The 25,549-nt window shown below is 42.5% G+C and overlaps 1 protein-coding gene across 2 annotated transcripts in view; it reads left to right on the top strand.

Moving 5' to 3' along the window:
* GALNT9 (polypeptide N-acetylgalactosaminyltransferase 9) overlaps nt 1-25,549 on the top strand; it is a 355,464-nt gene that overhangs the window by 211,102 nt on the left and 118,813 nt on the right. Inside the window, exons 2-3 of one of the 2 annotated variants that reach the window (XM_085075745.1) lie at nt 18,572-18,667; nt 20,159-20,313. In XM_085075745.1, coding sequence (XP_084931871.1) covers nt 18,627-18,667; nt 20,159-20,313 — 196 coding nt within the window. In that variant the 5' untranslated portion in view covers nt 18,572-18,626. Of the gene's footprint in view, nt 1-18,571; nt 18,668-19,693; nt 20,314-25,549 lie in introns of those variants that run through there. The other variant, XM_085075744.1, reaches the window with a different exon arrangement.

Genomic DNA, 25,549 nt, shown 5'->3' with positions numbered 1-25,549 from the left:
CCCCAGAGTGCTTTTAAGTCTTACGTGTTTCAAGACATGGTTGGAATTCCTTGTCCCAGTGCGGTGAAAGGTGACACTTTTGAGCACAAAAGCTACTATTTCAAAGAACAACAAAAATTCTGTCCTCATTGACCTGGTCATTGTCAAAGAAAGTAAGTGCCCTTGGTGTGTTCAAGCAGCTCAAAGTTGAGATTTTCATCAAGTGGCACCACCAAAGCCCTGGAATGAAAGCCCAGTCAAAGGTGTCAGTTCAGCTTCCAAGCCCACTAAAATGTCTAAGATTTTTGTCAAGGTAGTAGAAAACACTAATTGCCTACTACTACGGAGAAGGCTGCATTTAAAAATTTTTGCCATCTAAAAGCAGTCTCTGTATGTTCCATCATGTGCCCTGAAAACAGACGTCTCATGCACCAGAGCTCTCTATCTCACCATCCATCCCTTGACAAGGGAAGAAGACAGCCACAAGCAGGTCTTGCTGCTGCCATCCAGTTTTCCATGTGGTGCATGGCATTCACGGCTGGATGCAGCAGGATTTAGTGCTCTAATGGGCAGGGAGGGGGAGGCATTGCAGGCTCCTGCATCTCCACCCTCAGGCAGTGCCTGTGAGCCTCTGGTCACACATGAGACATTTTAGGGAAGAGCTGTCATCAGTTACAGCTCCTGGGCCAGTTGGGAGCCTAAACAACGCTGCTCTTCCAGCCTTGTGTTTGGCTTTTCAATACTACCTAAAGCTGATTTTTTTTTCAATTTTTTTTTTTTTTTTTTTTTTAATACATGCCCTAACATGGACTATATTTTCCCCTCTGGGTTTTTTTTCACCTCTTCCTAAAATCACACACCAGGGGCACAACTCAGTAGCAGATATAAGTTTCTCAGCAGTTTGAAGCAATAACGTAAGAGTCTTAATTATGGAGTTAAGAGCCTGACTGTATCAGGGCTGACTACACTTTGGTTTCATAGCATAATATCATAAACTAAATTTTATCTAGTGAGTTATAAGGCATTCATATCTCATTAAGGATGAGCATTTTATGCTGCCAAAGCCTCTAATGGCATTCATGATGTTTCCCTGTCTGTGAATCATCCTGTGATCATGCTGCTGGCTCTGATGTAGAACGGAGAGAGACTGCTAGAAAAAGCAGCTGGATGTGTGAAACTCATCTCCCGATATTGCTGCTCTATGTTCGTCTCAGACTCTGTCTGGTGGGGATTTCTGCTTTGCGCTGAGAGAGAGCAATAGAGCCTTAAGTTTAACCTCTGGATCTGAGTGTCCAGGGCTTAATAGGCGCCTCCATTGCAAACTGCACGTATTTTCAGCTGTGCCACCGATGGTGATGTGCCCCTCTGGCCCAGGGCAGAGCTGCCATCAGGGCTTGGGTCAGGCTGGAAAGATCTAAAGAGCCTGGAGCTCCAGGCACAGTGGGGGTGGAAAGGGCCTGCTGGGGCCATCGTGGCAGGGCCCTAACATTGCTGCTCCTGCATCTTTCTGACAGGGACAACCCAGGTAGTGGGTTGGGGTAATTAACTAGGGTTAGGGTTAGGGTTATGCCTAGGGTTAGGGTTGAGAAATCCAAAGGGCCTGGAGCTCCAGGAACAGTGGCGCTGGAAAGGGCCTGCCAAGGTAAACATGGCAAGGATTCAACCTTGCTGCTCCCACCTCTCTCTGATCTGGAGCTGCCGCAGGGGTGAGTACCTCTGCCCAGCCACATGCTGCTCTGTGGGCTGGGAGTGGGCTTGGGCTTTAGAGAGCTTTGGGGCCCACAGCTGCAGGGACACTGGCCCTGGACTGCCGTTGGAAGGCCATCCATCAGGGCAGGCTGCTGTCAGGGACTGGGACTTTCCTGCCTCAAATCATCTTGTAATGGCACTGCCTGGGCCTGCTGGGAGGGTCAGGCTGGCCAGGCTTTGCTGAAGGTGAAGCCTTCATCACCTGCTGTACTCCAGAGCCTCCCCATTGCCTGGCTGAGCTGTCAGTGCTGGACTCTGGGCTGGCCCAGGTGCTCAGCTGTGCTGTGCCTGCCCATGGTCTGCCTGCTGAGAGGAGTCTGTTGGCTCTGTCCAACCTTCCTCTGCAGTGCATTTGTGGAGACCTTTCCCTATCCACTTGGAGAATGCCTCTGGAGGGTACAGTGTCTGTGGTATTCCCTTGATGGCTGCCTGTCCCATGTGAGACATGAACTGGCCATCAGGCAAATCTCCCCTGAGCCAGGGCTTTCTCCTATCTTTAGTCCTGTAAGTGGCACATGTGTGTGGCTTCCTTCCCCACCATGCATCTGACAATCAGTGTTGAGGCAAAAGCAAAACTGAAAAGGCTCCTCACAGGAGTCAGGGGAGCCAACCAGGAAAAAAAGAATTAAAAAAAAATCATTATTTGAAAAATCCACAGTACTTAAGTAGTGCGCAGACTTAGTGTCACCGACCATTCCATCTCAATCAATGGTTTTCATGCCCTTTTAAGAGACACAGTCTGGAAACCTACCAAATGTGGAGCCGCTGGACCTATTTCCCACTGGATTTACTTCCTGTCGGTTCACAAAAAATGCAGAATCCAAGGAAAAGTAGCAGAGTTTTGCATAGGTTCAGATGACTGTGTAGTTTCAGAGTAAAGAGACTATGACACCATATTTCTCTCTGTAAGACAAGAGATTACAAAATAGGAATGTGGTGTGGTTTTCTTTAGAACTCTGCCTCCAGGAATACTGTGGGTTGGAAGGAAAAACTTGCCAGAGAAAGGACTAAACTCTGCAGCAGATAATGCTGCAGCTGTTGATCATGGATGCAAGAGTGATTATTGTTTAATTTTTTTAAAATTAGATAAAGTAATGGTTGTTTTCGTCTAATGAAAGAGATTTGTCTTTTCACTGAAGCTCCAGCCTCCCAATCAAGGTTTTTTCTTCTTTTTTCTTCCTCCTCTTTTCTCCTTGTGCAGACAACAACCACAGACCAGGTCTACAGCAGTTTGATGTTTATAAAGTGGTCCAATCATAGCTTCACTTCTGGGCAGGAGTAAATAAATTCATCAAGCAGTTGATGCTTTTGCGCTGCTGGTATGATAAATGTTGCCATCAATTATACCAGTATGCTCAGACTGCAAGGAGCAGAACTAGCTGCACATGCTGCCTGAGAGGAATGACAACAAGACAATGTGTGTTCCCTCTCTTTGTGCTTTGTATTCGCAAGCACAGCTCTCCAATTATACTAATTTGTTTGTTTGGATTAGCCGATGGATTAAGAAATGTTTTCAGTTAACACTGGAGCATAACACACATTAATATTTTGGCAAACATGACATAATTCGCTGTGTTGGGCTGGAATCAGCTGGAGTTTCACCAGCTCCACACCTTTGGAATGTGCTGAAGGAGCAAATACCTCTCTGGCTGGGACCTGCTCACTGCAGCACCAAGAATCACCTGGCTTTGGATTCCTCTAGGAGAAATGGTAGCAGTCCTATTACTGGAGGTGTTTGTTCTTTGATGGTTTCGAGGAGGTCGTCGGGTAGTTTTTAGGAGATGTTATGTTGCTTCAGCTCAGGACTGGCAATAATAAGGTAGCAAGTGGTTTCTGTTGGGTTTAGACATTGTTTCTGGTGCCCTTGCCCTGTAGTTCCAGCGTGGTGTTTAACAGAGTCTTTGCATGATGTGATTACAAAAGATTTGTTAGAGAAGGCGAAACCAAACTAACAGATAGCACATTGTAAAACCTAAACCACGCTTAACATTATTTAAGGCGTCCTGTCTTTGATCACAAACTGTGAAGTTGAAGCCTTGCGTGAATTGAAGGAAGTTAATTAATTCAACAGAGAGTTCCCTTTTTTCCTTTGAAATTAATAAACAGCCAGGGCCTTTCAGAATTGGACATTGTCACTAAAATACCAAGAAAAAAGTGCACCTTACAGCTCAAAGTAGAAGTAAACATGCAGCATCTGCTTTTTGTGGTCCAGAGTTCACGTGTTTGATAATTGGAGTTCTAAAATTAGGCAAGCAGATATGGCCCTCAGATAAATGACTGGTGAAGCATTTGTAACTTGCTCTCTAGATTCCTAAATTACCTGCATGCAGCATTTAAAGCCAGAACAGAATTCTATCAGTGTTGTGCCATCCCAAGAGTTTTATTTGCCATGTCTGCTCTTGTCCTTACCTCATTCTTTTTCTGATCAGATGCTGTGGTGGGATAGCTGTGTCCTCATTTGTTTAGCTGGGAATGGAGATAAGGCATGTTAAATACCTCTTACATGGGCACTGAAAGAATTTCAAATCTTTCTGCAGGTAGAATTTGGATTAAGAAATGGTCAATTCTTAGAATAGGATCCAAATCAAACTTCCCTTTCTGTCTGTCTCAGTACCTCTGAGGAGACAACATAAATGACAATCTGGTCAGTGTAAACAGCAGTTATTATTTGTGAAATTCTTAGCAAAAAAAAAAGGGGGGAGGGATCAAAATATTGCAAATTGATGTTACACTAGGAGGTGTGAGGCCAGAGATCAACCCAGCAGTGCAGCTGTCAAGACAGCTTTGAATAGGGCCAGAAATCCCTGTGTGCATGGGAACTGTGGGCATGGGCAATTCATGCAGTTAGTTATCGTAGCAGTTAGTTATCTGAGTGGGTTTAGCCTGCTTCTCTGATCCAGCCAGCATCAGTGGTGAAGGAAAGCTCTGTAAAAACAGGAGTGCAAATTTTCAAAGTGGGAGTGTGATCCCTGTATGTCACACATCACACGTTCAGCTGGAGCTGGGCTGTTGCAGTGCAGCACGTGGGTCGTGGGCACTGGAGCATGAACTGAAAAACACAATATGAACCATCCTTATTAAACACAGAGCATGGGCTGCAGGCTGAGAGGAGGAAGGCTGGACCTTGTAATCTATTCTGCAGAGAACAGTTGTGCGAGTTTGTAAATGACATTTACAAATGATCAGAGGAATGCTGTGCTAATGGCATCCAGACAAAACAATTCTCTGGAAGATAAGAAATGGGTTTCCGTCCTCAGAGCTGTTCTTTGTCTGCAGCAAAAGGATTTTGTCTTTTTAGCATTTCTTCCAAGTATACATCTGCCTCCTTATCGAGAACTCAGGCTTTCAACTAGCAGAGTTCTGAGTTTCTAAAGAAGGTGCTTTTGTGTGTTTCCAAGTTGAAGGCTGGCTGTGGGCATCATTTCCTCTGTTGTCCTGCTGGCTGCTTCCTTATCTGCCCTAACACAAGTAACAAATGCAATTATGTCAGGACAAAGCAAGTGTCTGATTCACAGCCTCTGGTAATGAAGCACTGTGAGTGTCTCGTGCTGCCCCAGGCTCAAGGGCTGTCCTCTGGGTGGGGTGGGCAGGTGGGACAGGTGGGCAGCAAGTGAGCGAAGGTCCTGACTGATTTTTCCAATTAGAAAAGCCCATCCTACACTTTCATAGGCTTCTGCATGACTGGAAAGTGCTGGGGTTTTATGAACAGAGCCAATGTGGAAAAGGATTTTCTGATTCATCGCAACATCCCTGATGTTGCAATGATGGATTTTAGGGCTCACAAATGAAACAACTACATTCCAGAGCCCAGCTCTGGGCTCTTACATGTTTAGCTGATTTGGTGGACAAAGATTGTGTTTACATGAGTTCATTTGCGCCCTCTAATGCCCCACTTCTTATTTTGTGCAGTATTTGTAGAATGTTCTGAGCTAACCAGTCTGCTCCTGATGTAATTGTAATTGGCCAGAATGGTGACATATGAAAAAGAAATCAATCAATCAGTCAATCAGATTTTGAAGAGAATTCCTTTTTCTTGAGTGGATTGTCTGTGGAGGCAGAAAGTGACAACTCCTGTAGGTGGTCCAGCAAGTTGCCTTGCCATGAGTTTATGGAGGGATGTTGCTTCCCAGACAGACCACCCACTACCACCATCCTCCCCCTGTCCCTTCCTCCTCCCCCCAGCTCCTTCAGAAATTCTCAAAATAGTGCTGAATACCAGTGCTGTGTAACTGGAGAGGAAAACCTTGCTATAAATACAGGCAAAAATAACAGAGGCACAGCGTACCTCGCGGAAGGACTTTGTAAAGTTTTCTTGGCTGAGACACCAAGGAATATCACAGGGACTTTATGTTTCCAGGGAAGCTATTTTAAGTTATTGTGGAAGAGGCGAGTGTGATTTTGTACTTCCTTTTCCATCTTGCATGACTTCTTATAAACAGGCACAGCTTAAATACAGATAATTGGGTGAAAAGGGAAGAAAGTAGTGTCTCTTTATATACAAGTAATTGCTGTCACATCCAGGTACTTCTGAGACAGGGAACAAGCTTTGTTCTGTAATTGCTGAGCAGCTGTGGGTTGCACTTGCCCAGAGAGGGGTGTTTTGTATTTACCTTGCAGGACTTTCAGGAGCAATGCAAAGTAGGCTGCTCAGATGAATTTCCAGGCTCAGCCTCTGTGGATGTCTCAGTTTTCAGCTGCTTATGGCAAGGAGCAGATGTGGCACCACAACCACACCTTGTGTTTGTAGCTTTGGTAAATGGGGACCCATTTGCCACACCCTCACCTGTGGTTAAGGTATTTTTGAGGTGTGTTTTTCATTTAATGCGGAACACAGCTGTGAGTTCTCTATGCAGTGAGTTATGGCAGCGCCTGGTACATCAGATAAACAGATTTATTCTTCCCCCAACTTTCTGCTCTGGCCATTATGGGCAGAGTACTGAGACAGCTTGTCCAGGGAGGGACCAGATAAAGGGAAGAGCCTTGCAGGGAGCCACAGCTCCACACTGCAGCTGGGTGTGAGCTGCTCTGCAAAGGGAGCCAGGCAGGTGAAGAAAACGCTGTTTTGAATCTCAGACTGATTGTAAATGATGAGTTATCAGGGGGCAGAAAGAAGGAACCGCTGTACTTTTCATAACACCAATACTCTTTGTTAGACTACAGACAAAAGTAGGCTTTGACTTGAGACTACAGGAGAATACAAGATGAGAGTCTCTAAAGATGGAACATATTGATCTTCCCTTTATCTTTTCAAAGCATTCCTCTTTTGTCAAGGGGTCTTATTTTTTGTATAGCAAGTCCCTATCTTCCAATACTTTGTGCATTTCAATGTGCACGTTTTAGGGAAATACAACATTAATGTTTTCTGTAGTTAAAATTTTTAAATCAGAATATATTTGAGCTGTAAAACATATCTATTTTCAAACAAAAAAGTTACTCCAAATTGAGACAGTAAAACCAGGTAGGTTGCTGGCCTGGCATGAAAGCACAGTTTCATGTTCCTCACTGAGGGTATATTGATTTATATGAACTAAACATCTTTTTCTCTAAGCCCCAGATCAGAGTGGGTTGTTTTGAAGCATGCTGTGTCCTATAAACTTGAAAAGGGAAGGCTTTACTAAGGAAACTGGAGATACACAAATAATTGGTTTGTTTGTTTCTTTGTTGAATAAATCGAAACATTGGTAAAGAGAAATATCCAGACCAAAATGAATTATATATAAAAAACCATAAAGTTCTCCAGGGTCAGAATTCGTCCACTTCATGTCAAGGTGTCATTTAGAAATGTAGAACTTGAAAGCATGGAAAGATGTGAAAATTTTGAAACAAAGTCACCCTTTTAAAGTTTATTTGAAAGAGAAAATCCTACTAGCAGTTGCAGTAAATTCATATGGCCCATTTTGGGGTGCCTGAAGTCTGTTTTTCTGAGGATGAAATCCCAGGTTAGCCAAGCTCCTCATCCCCATGTGTCTTGGGCACACAGTGCTGTTTGGTCACTCCCGAGTTCTGAGAACACGTGAATGGGCTGTGGTGAAATTCCTGGAAATAAGGGTTGACTAATGCTTTCTAATAAAATATAGTGGTGTAATACAATAAAACACACACAACCATTATTCAGGGTGCAAACCTTTAAAAAAAAACTCTTTTTTTTCAGTGAGGAAACAATTGAATCTGTCCCAAATCAGCTTCTTAATCCACAGCTGCTATAAATCAAAGAAGAAGAGAATTAAGTTTCAATTGACTTTCCTGGCTTTGAGCATCAAACAAGAATAACTTGAAAGATGGAGGGAATGCTGCAATTTAAAATTCAAATGCCTTGCCCTGGTAAGCTCACCAGAGTGCAGCTGAGGGTGCTGCAGGGCTCCAGCAGAGCTCCTTTGCAGCCAGGTGGCCCAGCTAGGGAACAACAGCAGAAATGGCACAAAAAATGAGACTTGCACAGAAATGGCACAAAAAATATGTAAATGTTGAATGATTCCTTGTTCTGTACAAGCTTTGCTTCGCAAAATGACAAGTTACCAGGATTGAAACCATTCAGAGTGTCAGATGTGACAATGGAATGCATTTATTCATCTGAAGACTAATGGAATTTTCTGGAAGTGCAGACCCATCATTTTGGAGGGTTTTCTTTTTCCCATTTCTTCTTTTCTTATTTTAAGTTTTTCTTTCAACTCAGTACAGAATGTTTGTGTTTCTTTTCTAATCATGTGAGTTGTTTCATGAAAGTAACAGTAAATAGAGTGCTACAAGCTTTCAATCTGAAAATTTTCACAGGTTTTAAAGGAACCTAATCAATTACTGGATTTCTTTCTTCTCTTCAACAAGGAAAAGCTTTGCATCTTTAAAAACCTTTTTCCTTCTAAAAGCAACAGAGAATTCATAGGTGTAAGAAGTTGTGTAATTTGAGTTTGCTGTACTTTGATGGAGAATGGGAATTTACCCTCAAATCTGGTGAATCTGAGATGAGTATTTTTTAAAGTCTGTGCAGGTATTTACAGTCAGTTCCACAGTTTGTTGGGATTTCAGTACTACTTTAAAATATCACCTGTTATCGTCCTTGTTATTTTAATGGACCATTCTAGCGGGTAGTAGAGTTAACTACATTTGTTATATGCCAGCTTCATTTCCAACTTTTGCCAACAGAAAAACACATCGAGAAAAATTCCTCTTCTGTTTTGCCTTCAGCATGATCCTTCCTTCAACTTTTCTATAAATCTGTGTAAAGTGATATTGATTCGGTTTTGGTGTCCTTGCTTGAAAGGCTGGGGCAGCTTTTCATTTGGATGTTATGGAAAGTGTTCTGAGATTTTCTCTCCCTGAAGTCAGCAGGGGAATGCTCAGGGCTGTTTCCTGAGCTGATGGAAACTGGAGTAGCTCCATTTACAGCTGCAGGGTTGGGCCACGGTGTGAAAAATGCTAGAGGCATTTTAAACAAGATATGCATCTTGGGGTTTATTTGTATCAATATTAATATGGAATTAAGTAAAAATGGAAAAGAGAAGGAATTAGTATGAAAGAGCAAAAGAACTGCAAGAAGCAAACAAACATTGCTTTTTAATTGGTTTGTGTATTTTCTAATTCCCTTTCTAATCCAGTCTAAGCAGCTGGCTCGTGACAATAAATTCCCAAAAGACTAAGCAATTTTCCTCTGGCATACCAAATTGTGTCCATCATGGCACTGTTTAATGTCTTGTTGGCTATCAGATCTAGATTTTTCATTCCATGAAACAAAGGGCTCTTGTCTTCCCTCTTCTCTGCACCCCAAAATCCCATTGGAGAAAGAATTTTTAAGAATCATAGAATCGTTTAGGTTGGAAAAGTCCAACCATAAAACCAAATTATCTATTACAGGATTTACTGTGGTTTAGATGGAAAGGTTCCTTCTCTGGCTACTTTAAGACACTGTCAGGTTTGCTGGAAGTTCACAGTCATGCAGTTGAGGAACAAGGTGATGGAAGATGTGGCTTAGAACTGTTGTGTGTGCCACAGACCTTGCACTTTATTTGAGATGAATTTGGGGTATGTTTGTCCTAGTATTGGGCTTTTCTGCACACCTGCAGTGTGCTTTTGGAAGTTAGGTGAGCATAAAAAAGAATACAATCACTGCTTCTAAGACAGATTTTCCTTAAAATGAAGGTTTCACCTGGCAAAGGTCAGGCTCAGAACTGCTTGTTCAGTTCTCATGTTTGAATTTGCACTGATGCTATGTACAATTAGTGGCAATTAAATGAATTAACATTTTCAAGGCAGAGAATTTTCTCAACACCGTCTGCTCTTGATATCCAGCTCTTCCAGTTCCATTAGTATTAGTGTTACGTGGCAGCACTCACTTACCTAATTTTAGAGTAGGCTATTTAAAGAATAATCTGATGCATTCATTTATGTCATACAGAGAGTGGATGTTATAAAGAGTCTTATCACTGCTGCCTGTCACTTGTCCTGTGTTTTACATGTCAGGTGGAAGCAGCTCACTATCCCAGCCAAAATCAGGGTCCTGTTGTAGATAAATGCTCCATTTAGACTCTGAGAACAAAAAAATTTAGCAAAGTGCCATGGGGGAAAACAAAACTGTAAGATACATACTGAAGGACTGTTCAAGAGAATTAATTTAATAATAATCAGTAGTTGCATCTGTGACCAGTTAAAGCTAGTACTAAAATATGTTCTATGAATATCACTTCTGTGTCCATTACAAGATGAAATTATAAGTTTTCACTTTAATCCTTTCTTACCCTCTGTTCCAAACGTGGCTTGTGCACTGATGTGCTTGAAAAAGGTGTGCCCCTTCTGAAGGCTTCCTACGTATTATTTCCTTGAACCAAACCTGCAGAACATTTCCCTGGGCAGGTAATTCACTTTGCTTGGCTCCAGTGAGCCAGGTAACAGTGGCACCTTGTCTGGACTGGGCTCTGGAGCTTTAAGATGATGTATTTATTATGTGAGTCTCTTTTCATAGTGTACTGAATGTTTTCACCATAAGAAATACATTATTCTTCTATGCCATTCTGTCTTTTTTTGTCTCACGTGCCAATTCCTCTGAGGTCTCTCTGTGCAACACCACAGAAGTTCCCTGTGCACACACTGACCTCAAAAATCTTTAAGACTTGGAAGGAAACCAGCCTCAGTTATGTTAGCTACAGACACATCAGGTAAGTTTGAGATCTTTATTAACTTTCATTCTTTATTTTTGTCCCTTCTACCCTAGACTATTTTGGCAAGTCCATTTGGATTCCTCTGTATTAACCTGCCTACCTCTAGTTCTCCTGCCCTAATCCACTTCATGTAATGGTTTCCTCCTTCCTATGCTCAAGAAGTTGCAGCATTTCGTGTGACAGACAATTACTGTTTCAAGAGAATTCCCCTAACCTTTTGTCAAAAGTTGAATAACCCCAGTCTATCACAGAGCTATCCTTTAGTGTTTTCTCTGGCAGGGAATTGTACTAATTGTGTTGAACAAAGTGTGCTAACAGGCAGCAGTGAAGCTTCCTGCAACTCTCTCTGGTAAATTGCAATTGAAACCCCAAGATTTTAGGTCCATGCTAAGCTCAGTCCAGCCATGTGCTCCTGGGGTCTGTGTGCCTGAGGGGTGAAGGGCAATAAGCAGCAACAACAGAAGCTTTGCTCAGGGCTGGACAGCCCAGGCACTGCCTGTTGCTCACCTTTGTTTATGTAAATCAACAATGGACATTAAAGAATTTAATGTCAGGATTTTTTGGTGAGCTGATACCACTGGATGTGTGTTGGATTTAATATATAATAATGAACAACATAAAGAAAACTACAGACCTGATCCATTTCCCATTTCCTTTCTATCAGTGGAATGTGATCTGTCCTTCGTGGCTGGTATTAATGTCTGTACCACAGTCAAGCCACCAATGTTAAATATTCCCCTGTATTTAATACCAAAAGCAGGAAGTGACCTGTATCTGTAGTTATATATCATTCTGTAGTGGCTGAAGGCAGGCACAGTATAGAATGCTTGGGAGATTGGCCAGAGGTCTTGATGCTGCTGTTTCACTTGGCAGGACTTTGCTGAGAAATGGTTTTCCCTCAAAATAAGTAAATATATAAATAAATGAAGCTTTTCCATTTCATAGCCCAGAGCAAGATTAATTAATAGGCAAAAATGCTTAATCTATCTGCTCACCATAGAATTAATGAATAATAGAGGATGTCTTCCCAGCATCTGCAGCTAAAAGGGTGATGAATATATTGACATATCATACCTACATGTCTCTGTCTACCTGCTGCTCCCCTCACCATGCTGCTCTTCTGGTGTCTCCTAACAGATCTGTTGGTTTGCCTTGTTTTTCTTGGTTTGGACTTCTTTTTGTTTTAAACTCCATATGGTCTCTAAATCAATTGAGAAGGAGATAAATAAAAGCAAATTCTGTCACTTCCCTTATGGCAAGCTGTCCCCTGTTTTCAGATGGAGAAATTGAAACCTAGAGAGGTTGTGTGGTCTGGAACAGGAAATGACAGAACTGTTCTGTAAGTGTTTGCATAGTCCAATATAGTCTTAAGTGTTCTTTTCCTAACAACTGGCTCATTTTCAAGTGTGTTAAAAAACAAACAAACAAACCCCCCCAAAAACTCTCTCCAAAACTGTTAAATTGGACTTTGCTCTTTACTGGGAATATTGGGGAATCCAACCCAACTAAATGAGTGTGGTTTTGTCATCCTACTTCCATCTGTCAAGGCTTCTCACTGGCATAGTTTTAGGATGGAATTCTGTCATGCATCAGCCTAACTTTTTTTTTTTTTAAAGATATAATATTTTAAAAATACATTGAAGACTTTAATGCTAGAAATGTTTTGGTTTCTATTTAAATATTCTGAACATTTCAGTTAAAGGCGGAATACAAACTGTACTAAATGTTCTTTATTACTCATACATACACTGTCCCTGTGAAAAACATCATACATCAAAGGCAGCAGTGATTCTTTGGATTTGCCCAGTGACAAGGCACCATATAGCTATTCTTTGCTAAAAATGTCAATGTCAACTTTATTTGCCAAAACATGTTTTCTTCTTTCAAGCTGCCAGTTGTTGTTTCAAAATAAATGGAATCTAAAAAATCTCATTATTTTTATTGTTTAAAGCCAGCACTGGGTGCAGCTCCGGGGGTCAGGAGGTAACAATACTAATTTACCCTGGTGCTGCTGCACTTAGAATATTTAATCTCTCATGACTTTGACATGATGACTGGCTGTGTTTCTTAATTTTGTTGTGAAGATTTTGCTGGAGGGCCAGGCAGCTCTTAATAATGTGCACCAAGACAGAGACAAGTAAGTAATGAATATTGTATGATGTTCTTCTCCTGCCAGAGGATCAGCCAGGACAAATACCTGCACAAGTCCAGGAGCCTGTTCCTCATGGCAGAATTGGGACTGCTGTGGTGATGGCCAAAGATTAATGTGCCCTACTGGATTCAGTGCAATTCCAGTAGCAAAATATTTTTAACTATTTTAAGCCAGGATAATGTTCAGCTTTTTCATCGGCTTTCAGCTGGATTGGACAGGGAGCAACATCCATCCTGCTTTTTAGGGCTAGTGAAGAACTCTTACATTCCACATGTATGTGAGAAAATGCTTCTCCCTAAAGCCAGCACTGCTCTATTAAGAACATGCTGCAATAGAAAACTTGGTCTGGGCAGTGTTTCCTAAAATCATATCTGATCAAATACTAATAAAAGACCTGAAAGGAAATTGTGCCACCATAAGTTTGGCTGTTTAAGAGTAGAAGTGGGAATGAGACAAATGGATTCCAAGGGGGAAATGAGGATCACAGTCCACAGATGTCACTGACAGAGCTGAAAATTGATTTGTGCCTGGAATTAGGAGCATCATTCATAAAGCTTTTTTTTTTTTTAACAGCCCTATCAAAAAGCAGTCTCTGCTCTAAAGGCTGTACTGTGTGTGACAGCAGCAAAAGAAGGAACATGCAGAGCCAGAAGACAGTGTTGGTCAGTGTGAAAAGTAGAAGTCTCAGCATGGAAACAGCCTAGCCATTGTTTAGGGTTTTGTAAGTTTTCAGGCATCAGGAATAAGTAAAGATGGATTTCAAGGAGTATAATGAGGTAATTTCTATATCTGTAATAGCTGGATATTAAGTTAAATTTATATAGCTCTTGCACATTTATTTTCTTTATTGCAACTCTCATAAACATAGAAGCTGTCCTTGAAAGCTTCCCTGATTTATTTCCAGTGTGAGTCTCTATCTTATCACAGCAACTCTGAAATTCCTTGCAGTAAGTTATGGTGATGATCAGAAACATCAGTCTGAGACTTGGGATTCCAGTGCCAGGCAGGTCCCAACCACCTTCCCTTTTTGAGGTGCAGGTGGGCTGAACCTTTCTGTCATTTGGGGGGGATAAGGTCCTCAGGGATTCTTTTTCTGTTGTTGCATGGGTAAATCTAAGTCCCTGCAAGTAGTTTTTGATCATGGTGAATGATGATAATCCTCTCTTAGCAAACAAGCACCTATTCAGGAATTACAGTAGGAGATAATAATAGGAAATGGATAGAGGACTATGCAAATGGATTTTAAAAAGGTAGCTCAGCTCCATTCTTATTAAAATTGGTGAGAGCTGTAATGTTTATAAATTAGAGCTTTGTAAAATGTAAGTATGTGGGTTGAATATTTTAGTCTTGGCGTTATGTATATTCTGTTTTCACAATGACAGGTTTATTGGGGGTTTTAATGCGTGTTTGGATAATTGTTGAGTTTTATCTGCATGCTTTTATTACAGGGTGGTCATCAGCCCAATCTCACAGGCATGAAAGCAGCAGATCTGCTGGCAATTGTGCTGTCTATTATAAATTCTCTCTGCAGGGTCAACCTGTAGCTTTAATGCAACAGGAAGAATATAAAAGTAGTGCATATTTGTGTCACAGCCACAGGTGTTAGAACACAGTGGGATCTGCATATTTGAAGACCTGTCCCATGTGCAAGTGGGAGCTGCTGCAGTTTTAGAAGGAAGCATCCCAAATTCCATTTATAAAACTTCTGTGTAATCTTAAGTGACTAATACTGCCAAAATTAAAAGGATATATATACACATATATATTACATATCTATATAATTTGTGAAATGTGTGTTCAGATTTTAAGGCATCTCATTTCATTTAGAACCATCCTCAAGATGCATTTAAAATTCAGCACCTCCAGGCTAATCTTGTGAATACTTAATCCCTGTGTCATGCCCACTGCTTTGAGCAGATCTGCTCGTTACGAGTGAGTCTTTGCACACTAATTGTGGTCCCACTAACGAACGCCCCTGGCATGGTGTGGGTAATAAGTGTAGCACAGAGGTCATTTTGCTAAAGCAAACACATTCATCTTGACACATCACAGCATGTTGCCACTGTGCCCCAAGGAAAGCAGAGTTGGTCACGGTCAGGGCTGTCCAGCCATCACACAGCTTCCCTTTCCCAGCCAGCACTAAATGCTCCCAGCACAGGATCACTCACCGAAATCCCTCATGGCTTTTGGGCTTCCAGCCTTTTCCATGCAGTGAGGTGGATGCCAGGCTGGGGATTCCTCTCTCAGCCTTGATTGGCCACCAGAAGGCAGAGTCTCAGATCTTCTCTGCTTCCCGTGATGGGCACTGGGTCAGCTGTGAAAGTGCCCCAAACCTGTGCATCAACAGGAGCAGAGCTGAAGCCATAGGGACCTGGCAGCACCTTGTTGAAAGAGGAATTATTTCCTGTGGGCCTTCTTGTGCCCCTTAATTCCACCTTGACATCACCTCCGAGGCTGCAGCAGCAATAGTAACAGGCTGGTTGAAAACATCTCCCGTGTGAGACAGCTGAGGCTTCCTCATTGATTTCTCTCCTAACTTGTGCACAAAGCTCTGTGCAAATGCTGTGTTTGTGCAGCTCTGATCTCACAGAGCCTGCTGGCACTGTGGTGAGAAGGAGTTGCACAAACTCGGGATTGCCCAAGTGTCTGAGAGTCTGCAGTGCCTCTTTGCAACAGGTTGAGGGCCTCAGCTCTGTGTGTCTGTTTATTCAGTAGATCTGAAGCTCTGCTGGCTGGTTTTGTTGCTGTTTCCTTCTAAGTAAGTAGAAAACTAGAAAATGAAGTAGTAAAATATTAGGCTATATTAAAACTCTAAGCAATGTGCTGGTGAATGCAGTTGGGATTTCACTAGGAAAATGGTAGGTGATGTCTGTGTTGGAATAACTGCAGCTGCAATCTAAAGTTGCAGATCATCACTGGCATAATATTTTGTCTTTGGTGTCTTCTCTTTCTTTAAAGCTAGTGTTCAAATACTTTATATATCAAAGTCTCCCCTTCTACACATTATTCATTCTTGCAAATGTCTCATATCATGCAGTAGGATGATCAGAAAAGTATGTCTCTTTAGATATGGTAAATCAATCTTGTCCTTTTGGAAAAGTGGTTGGGAATGATTTTATGGTTATTAACTTCAATTCAGTATTTTTTTTCAACCTAGGCTTTTTAAAATTCAAAAAACTTTCAAGCAACTTTTCAATCACCCTCTTCTTGCCTTTTCTCAGAAGTAAAATCTTACTTTTTTTGTTTCATCAGCCAGTTCTTTCATCTCGTTTAAAATGAAACTCAACATAAAACAGCTCATAGAAAATTGAAACTCACTGGTTATCTGAGTATGTACCCATCACACCTGGGACTGAAGGCATGGTGCCTCCAAGGGTTCTGCTGTAAGGATGGCATTTTGACAGGGTCTCTTAATACATTTTTCTGAGCACTTTTGGGGAAAACTTGAACTTGAGAACTGTCCAGATGATGATTGTCATACTTGGTCATAGTTTCTGCACAATCTACAGATTTCAGTAGCTGTCTAAACAAATGTGTAGTTCTGTGTACTGGTTGAGGTTAGTAGCTCCAAATGAACTGAGGTCAGATTGATTTGGAGTCTGTTGCCTTGAGGAGCTGCATGATGGGCTCTGCAGATAATGGCTGTAAGATTGATGCTTTACTAATGTTTTTTCCAAAATATTTTAGTTCCCTGTTGTTTTAGGTGAATTTTACTGTCTCAGACCTCTGTAGGTAAGTAGAACAGGATTTTAAATGCAGAAGCAGCTGAAGTTTTCCTCTATATCAATATCTTCGTGCCAAGAAGGAGCGTTCTGCAGTAACCAAGAGTCATCAGAAGCAAATCTAACTCTTGTAAGATCAATGTTGCACAAGACCAAGCACAGCTTCAAGGAGAGCCACAGACAACAGCAAGGTTTGGTTTTTCATGCTGCTGTTACCATTACAGCCTCAGCTATTTGACAGCCCAGCAGCAGCTCAGAAGTGCCTCAAGGCAATAAACCATTGCTACATTCAGGGTGATGCCTGTGACAGATGGATATTTCAGAATGCTGCCTGCCTTTTCAGAGCCTTTACCTCTGGCTGTTTAACTTCACCTTCATCCACAGCTAGCTGTCCTTCATGCAGGTGTTCAGTGGGAGCACAGGGATGCAGAATGGGATCACCTGTGGGCTGCCATTTGAATGCATAGTGTCTTGGTGGGTCTTTACAGCATCTTCCTAACCCATCTTGGATGATGAATGGAAATATGAACCCTGTGGAGATGAGTAGGCATGAAAATCAGTGAGAGAAACTGGATTTGTGGTTAGGAATGGGATCCCAGCATTGCCTCTGGCTTGTTACTTTGATTGGGAACAAGCTACCAATGGCTTCCCATGATCTCCATTTGTAGGATGGATCAGCAATCAGAGCTGATTTGTATGGTTTCAGCTGAAGCATTTTCACTGAAATCCAGCTGTTGCATATATTGATTTTGATATAATTTTCTTTTGGCAACATAAGCCTTTTCTGTGGGAAGAACAATTGGAACTTGATCCTTTTGGGCAGGAAACAGTGGCTTCAGCTCAGTGCTGTTTGTGTGAAAATACTTCAGTACCTTTTTTGTTTTGTAACAAGGGGAAAAAGAAATTTTGATCTTGAAAATTTTCCAAAAACACTTCTGCTGTCCTTCAGTCAGCTCTCATATCTCTTTGATAACTTGCTTTGAGATGTCTAAAGGAACAATGAGCTATACAAACTAGCTATTATTTGAGTTCTATTGGGTGAGGTTTCAGCCATGTGAACATAGTCTGTGGTGTGTACAGAAGAATATGAGAATATTTTAAGCTGACCATTTAAGAACATTTACTTAGGTCAAAAAGTGGTTTCCTTTAGCTGAGCCAGTCATGGATGAAATCATGTCTGTGAAAGCCCATTTAAAACTGCAGTGGTGCAAAAAATCCTCATCAAAACTTGGTAAATTCTCTGAGAAAGTTGAAGGTGTTTTACAAGCCTTGGGACAAACTATAAACTCATGTCAGAATCCAAACTGAATTCCTGTGGCTAGCTTGTGAACTTGGAGTTTATAATGGAAATAGGGATGTAACAGATTCTTAACCATATCAAGACCAGCAGGTGTTGCTGTAATATATTAAATGCTGCAGAACCATCAAATAAGCTACACTTGAGCATTAGTTCAGTATTTTCTTAAACCAAATTGGTATCAGCTAGGAAAATGTAATGCTGTGAGAGATTTGCAATAAGAATACTACTGAAATCATCAAAGCACTGGAAAATTTCAGATTCTGGGCTGTTTCTACTGAGTGACTAGAGAGTTTTGCTACAGCTTGAGTGAAAGATCTGATCCTGCACCTAGGCATTATTTGTGTTTAAGAATCCAGTAATGTAGGAAATAACTAAATCCTGTACATATTTCCATAGACACACCCCTGTTTGGAAGAGATGACACTGCAGAAACTTGTGGCATCTTTTTCCAGGGATAATATTAGATGATAGTGAAACTCCAGTCTAGGTTTTTTCTGCTTTGCTGATTTCCTCAACACAGGTCTCATTGGTGATCCTCAGAAGACTGGGGAGGAATTCCTCTAGGACAGAAACACATGTTCTCAAAGAAACTGCACCCTCAGGGAGCTTGCAGAAGGTGAGCAGTGGGAGGGTCAGAAGTAGGACCAGCAATGGAGAATTTATACCTCAGGAAACCCTGAGCAGGACTTGCCAGGTTTCAGTGAATTAAGGGAGGTCGTAACTTTTGCTGGATTTTGAGTTGGCAGCTCCTGAAACCAAGAAGGAGGGATGAAAGGAAAAAAGTGCCCAGAACCTGGATATATCCTATGGTATGCAACCCTCTAGCTGAGATGGGTATATCTTTTTGTATAAAAGGAGGATCACTGGGAACATGAATGGAGAAGCTGTGAAAAGGGCATATTTAATGCCTGTAGGTATTGAGATTAAAGAGTTAATGGTTTTGACCTGAGAGGTTATCAATTTAGACTAGATATAAAGAATACATGTTCTACAATGAGGGTTGTGAAATGCTGCCTTAAGTTGCCTAGAGAAGAGGTGATGCCCCATCCCTGAAACATTTGAGGTCAGCTCAGACAGGGCTCTGAGCAACTGGTCTAGTTGATGTCCCTGCTCATTGCAGGGCGCTTGGAGTAGATGGGCTTTGAAACGTCCCTGCCAACCTAAACTATTGTCTGAGTCTATATTTTTGTGTATGCTTGGCAAGAACTTCTCTCACATACGGACGTGGTCCCAACCATGTCATTTCCATGCAGGATCCCAAGCCACTGCTGTGAAACCCATGGAACCAAGTGCGTGAGCAGCTCTCCCTCTCGCTGGGAGCGAGTGAACTTGTTCAGCTCCTTTCCCCGGTGACACGGGTGAGGCATCCCCTCCCCTCCAGGGCTGCACACAGCCAAGGACACCTTCGTCCCGCCCGCCCTCAGGACCTTCCGCAGCGATGCTCGGGCAGGACAAGCGCTGTCCAGGTGGGCAGCGGAGCTAAAATGGCCCCTGGCGCGTTCCGCGGGCGAGCAGCAGCGCGCAGGACGCTCCGCAGGGCGCGGGCGAGGCGGGGCGGGCGGCGCGGCTCCGCCGTGTGCATGTAGATGAGATCCCCCGGAGCACGTCACTCCGCACCGGCGCTCTGCGTTCGGGGCGGCGGGCAGCGAGCGAGGGCGGGCGAGCGGGAGCCGCCGGAGGAGGAGGAGGAGGAGGAGGCGAGGCGGCGGCTGGCGGAGCAGCAGCGCTCGGCCCCGCTCCATGCCGCCCTGCCCGCCGCGGAGCGGGCCCCGCGGGGCGACGGCGGGAGCCGGGCGGGGAGCGGCGCGCCGGTGCTGAAGGACAGCTCCGCTCCCCTCGGCTCCGCTCTCCCCGGCTCCTCTCCGCTCGGCTCCGCTCTCCCCAGCTCCGCTGCCTTCGGCTCCGCTCCCCGCGGCTCCGCGCCTCCGCTCCGCGCCCCGGGCGCGCCCCTCGCCGGGTGGCCGCGGGGCCGCCGCTCGCCGCGCCTGGATGCGCCCCCCGCCACCGCGCCCGCGGCTCCCATGGCGGTGGCACGGAAAATCAAAACTTTGTTGACGGTGAACATCTTGGTCTTCGTGGGCATCATCCTCTTCTCCGTCTACTGCAGGATCCAGGACCGCTCCCAGGAGCTGGTGCAGATCGTCCGGAGCGCGGACCGCCGGGCCAGGAGCCGCGGCGCCAAGGTGGGCAGCCTGGCCGACAGGGAGTCCATCCTGCAGCGCCTGGACCACCTGGAGGAAGTGGTCTACAACCAGCTCAATGGTACGAGGGCCGGGGAGGGGATGCCCTGTGCCCCGGGAGGGTGCTGCAGGCTGGGCAAGAGCCCCCAAAGTGTCCCCCCGCTGGGCAGGGGAGCCCGGGCACTGATCTCACCGAGCCCAGCGCTGAAGTGCTGAAATGAGAGCGGCTGGAGGGCTGCAGGGTTTGGCTGGAGGGTTTTGTTGAGCCCACCACCATCGCCCTGCCTCTCTGCCAACTCTTGGTCCAAAGTCAGGACTTCCTCAATAGATGCAAAGTTAAGGAGGCTGCAGTTCAGGGGTTCCAGGATTAGAGGAAGTCCCTAGGAACTGTCCCAGGTTTTAGAGTTTGCCTGGATATATTAACACTACATAGGAAGTTGTTTGTATAGCAAATACACTGTTAGGTTATAGCTGGAAGTCATATACTTGGTTTCAGAACTACTGTAAAAACATTCTGCTGAGTTCTTACGTTGTGCACTATTCATGGTCTGTTTGAACATAGCACCCATATGTTCCCTTAATGATTTTGCCATTTAAATTTGTAATTGTCATTGATGAGGAGGGGAAGCATCCACCAATTCTTTTTATGACTTACCATTCCAATTCACCAGCCTTGAAAAATACTGCTAGGTAAGCAAAGAACACTTCCATGGTAGTTAAAACAGGCTAAACCATCAAAGTTGTTATAGGACAGATAACATTTCAGAGAGAAACTAATTCTTCAAAATGAGTGCATTTGTATTTGCATAGATTTGTAAAGTCCTAAGTGTGAGACATCAAAGAAATAAGTATGTGATTAAATACAGCAGTGTTTTGGACAAGAAGAGGCTGAAGGAGTGAACTTTTGCATGAAATTATAATATAAATGTAACATTTAGCGTTTCTCACCAAATAAAATTCTCAGTATAAATATGTTTAAGTAGAGCAAATGTGCTTCTAGGCTGGTTGTGGAAATCTTACTCATAACATTGATTTAAGAAAGGCTACTGTAGCCTCAAAATGCAGACAAATAGGAGGGTTAGGATAAAGTATGTTTCCTATTACTACTTTCTGAATGAATGTATAAATCTAAGTAAGTTGGGCTGCTATGGTAATATGCAGTTTGTGCCAGCAAGTGTTAGAGAACAGGCATCCCCTTACATTCTCCTCTGGATAAGCAGAGCAGAGAGGGGGAATGGGGAGTGTGGGTGTTAGTCCCAAACCCACAGGAATTAGAATTAGAATCCAGGAATTAGAGGGAAAGTGTCAACAGCTGTGTTTTCTAACCATATTTTGGAGCAGTTTTGAAGAATGCAGGATTCAAGAGGAAAATTCTTCCTGTGAATTCCACAAAACCACAAAGTTCCTGAACTAAATTAGACCAGTCCACAAGATACACCCATTGCAGCTCAGCTGAATGGGGTTTTTTTGGTCCAAATGGATTTGTTCTTGGTGTTGCTCATAGGGGAGGCTTTGGGTAGGATTTCCCTGTGCTGTGTTCATCTCATTCCCCTGGAGAATCAGCAGGAGTCCTTAACTAGGCAGGCATCATTGCACAGAATGACTGGAAGTTCTCTGTAAAGTCTGCCTCTATTTTGGGAACTATTTTCTTTATCTTCTTTAATTTCATTTATTGGATATGTAACTTCATAGTGAAATTGCTTGAACATAGTGTTGCTTCTTCAGGTCATAACAAACACTGCAGGCAATTTTCTTTTCCTGAAAGTTCTTACACAGGAAAATACAGAAAGTTTTTCAAGCTGAGCTGTTCAAATTTCCTTTAATTTCTCTCTGATGTCATTGTTGGGTTTTTTATTATTACACAGTGGTACATTAACACAGATTAATTATTTCACCATAATTCTGAAAAAAATACTTTTTTTTTCTCATCCTATTTCACCAAAGCTAAAAGTCCTAAAAAATGAGGAGCTGCTCCACTGAAATCATCAGAGTTGCATCGCTGTAAGTGAAATCAGGATCAAGCATCTCTGTTTGGGTTTAGCTCCCTGGTATTCTGTTTTTAATACCATGACTCATTATTTGTGCCATTAATGGGCATAATGCTGCTCTGGCAGTATTGGGATTCAGGGGAGCCTGTCTGCCAGGGCTGTGCTGTGTCACAAGCAAGGCTGGTGTTACACAAACACCCTGGAGCTCTGCAGCTTCATCCAAATCTTGAGGAAGGTTTCTCAGACACTGTCCTGTACTTGCTGCCTGATCACGAGGTTAGAGAGCTGACTGAGGCTGTCTTGGATGTTGCTTTTTAATAAGGAGGGTCAAAGTCACTCTCATGTGGAGAGACAGACATGGGTAGACAGATTTTTTTGGGGATGAATACGAGTTCCTTGCATTCCCAGAACCCCTCAAAGCACCAGGAGGCTGAGTGCAGCTCAATGTTATCATTGCAGCAGGTCAGCCCAGACCAGTATTTCAGTTTTCTGCTCTTGGTCCTTTCTCTTTAAGATCAGCAAATTTAGAGCTACTCATGAAATATATTTTTGGTAATAATATCTCAGTGTTCTTTTATTTCATTTTTCTCTTCTATTTAGATGAGACCTGAGCTCATAAGACTTACCTGGAATTTCTAGGGACTCAGTTGGTGATCCAGTGCAATAGGAAGTCACTCTGTGAGAGACCAGCCCTGCAGCTGCACAGAATTTTGTTTCTGTCACACATATTTGTTTACATACAATCAAGGAAATGTTATTTAGAAGTGTGTACCTTCTGCAAGGAAAATAAACACAGGCAGTAACATTACAAATGTATAAAGAGGCAACCCAAAACTGATCACTTGAGAACTCATTAACTTTTCAGTCGGAATCAAATCAGTGAGTGCAGTGCCTGTGGAGGTGCAGAACACAGAGGACCACGCATGGAAGTCAGGAGAAAGCTGGTCCTTGCAATTATCTTTGGCAGAACAAGAGTTTTTAGAATAGGATGAATGAGAATTGCCACAATTCCCTGCAGAGTCGAGCAGACATACACCCAAACAATAGTTTTCATTTGGCTCGTGCTCTGGTTTTTTATCAACTTGGGGGAAAATAGTATTTTTGAAAGCTTTCTGTTCACTCAGCTGCTGCTGGGTTTGGTGGAGGCAAATGAGCAGAGCATGTAAGGGGAAAGGAAAGCAATGAAACGTGTCCATGGAATTTTCTTGGTGAGACTTTATATTACCTCCTGGTGTTTGACCTTGGCTACAATGTTTATTTTGAAAAACTGAGTTATTATAGATCTAGTTGAGCAATCTATATATTTTTTTTGTACTTTTTGCTATGCTATTGCTACTGATGGATATATTTTATTGTTATTCAACACAGAACTCATGCCAGCTAGACTTGGTAACAACTCATTAAATGGCATACTGATAACACTTCAGTATTTTATTTCTTTGCCTTTACTTTTTTTGTAAAAGGGAAAAACTAAGAAGATTTAATTGACTGAATTTTTCCCCTAATCAGTTTTGCATCTAAGTCTGTTGCTAATGATTCACCATAGAGGATAAAGAATTTTTGATGCCCCAAGTAGAGCATAACCTTTCATGCCAAAAGCAATTGAAGGTCAGACTACAATTTCAGTCTAATTGCCTTTTTCCCTTTTCACTGTCTCTTTCCAGTAATACACAACAATCAATACAGCATGTAATTAGATTTCATTCAATCTGCAAAGATTAAGAGAGCTTTCATCTTCTCATTATATATTCTCACATCATGTCTTCCTACCCATGTCTTCTACACTAGACCCCTTTGACCTGTTCTGTTTTAGATGTAGAGGGATAAGTTGGAAGTATTCCCTTGAATTTGACAGGTTATCATTCGTTACACATCATAATTTGATTTTGTTCTCTTTGGGAAGATTAAATGCAATAGCAATTTCCAGTTTGATAAATGGGGTTTACATTACATATGCATTTCATGGAGGAGGCTGGGGGAAAAAGTGGACAATTCACATAATTGCAGCACAGAGGCTTAAATTGATGGAAATAGCAGGTCCTGGGTGTGCAGAGCACTGATTCATGCTGACTGGGACTCCTGATTTTTAGAGTGCACTGGAAGCAAAGTGATTGCATTTAAAATTCAGCCTGGCAATCTGCATAGGTAAAAGTTACAGCAGTATTTTTAAAAGGGCCGTTTATTCTTCAAAAGCTTGGGGCTGGTTGCAAGTGGGTCCAGATTTCCAGATTTGAAAGTAAGGGTTGGGAACAGGCTGCAAGTGAATCATGTGAATGTCCACATTGGCTTGGACAAAAAGAAGCTTTTACAGCTGGCAGCTCTCAGCTGAAGAGCAGTTCCTTGGCAGAGGAGAGAGGTAAAGCCACACGTGCATGGGTCACATTCACTGTGACTGCAGCCTTGTACCAAGGAAACTGCACCTTCTTGTGGCCATGCATTTTATAACTGTTTCTATTTTATGTGTTTATGGGCTGGTGCTAACATACATCTGGCAAAATAGCACATAAACATCTCCAGAAGAATCAGTTCACCTGTGGGCTCTGCTCTCAGCCTAGTGCTTTGCTTATCCTGCTGAGGGGCATTTCTTCATGTGTTCTCATTTTGAGGATGTTTTTAAAGAAATGCAAGGTTGAGTCTCATGAAGGCAGGAGCAAAAAATACCAACTTTTTTTTTCCTTTTTTTCTTTTTCCTGCCATTTCTTGGTTTACCACAAAGTTCTCAAGCTTAGGTAAGTCACCCTTGCTACAGGCATGACCTTCTGTAGTGCAAAGTGCCGGTCAAGTCCAAAAGAGCAATTTTCCCATCACACTTCCTTTGGTTGTGTTAATCTTGATTTTTGTAGCTGAGAAAACTCACAATCAGTGCTTTTAGGAATGTCAAGATGTTATTCCCCAAAACAACAGAAGGAAAATGTAATGAGCCAATATTTGGATATCCCCTATAGAAATACAAGGTAATATTTAAAATGGCATTTCTCTATTTAGACACTTCAGGAAGAAAAGGTCTAAAAGTTTGGTTTAAAAAGAGGGCAGCTCTCTTTTGTAAAAAAAGACAAAATTGCACTCAGCTCTGCAAAATATTGACAAATACAAAAAAATATGTCCCCATTCCAGCAGCACATCAGTGATTTTAAAGTCTCTCCCTGTGCTCTGTGTTTCATATAGTGGTAACTATTTTTTATGTAATGTTTCTGCGTTTTGCCTTTGTAGCTGGGAAGAAAGCTTCTTTTGACAGGAAAAAAATATCATGTGGTAGCTTTATCATTGACTCATTTGTGTGGAACTTGAATCATTTGTACCATATGAGATTAAAAGCAATGTTTACAGAGA

Source organism: Lichenostomus cassidix, chromosome 15 (genome assembly GCF_008360975.1).
Source record: "Lichenostomus cassidix isolate B80296 chromosome 15, HeHo_3.0, whole genome shotgun sequence".
Classification (NCBI taxonomy): Eukaryota; Metazoa; Chordata; class Aves; order Passeriformes; family Meliphagidae; genus Lichenostomus; species Lichenostomus cassidix.
Note: the sequence above shows the minus strand (reverse complement) of the source record. Positions and strands in the feature narration are given on the sequence as shown.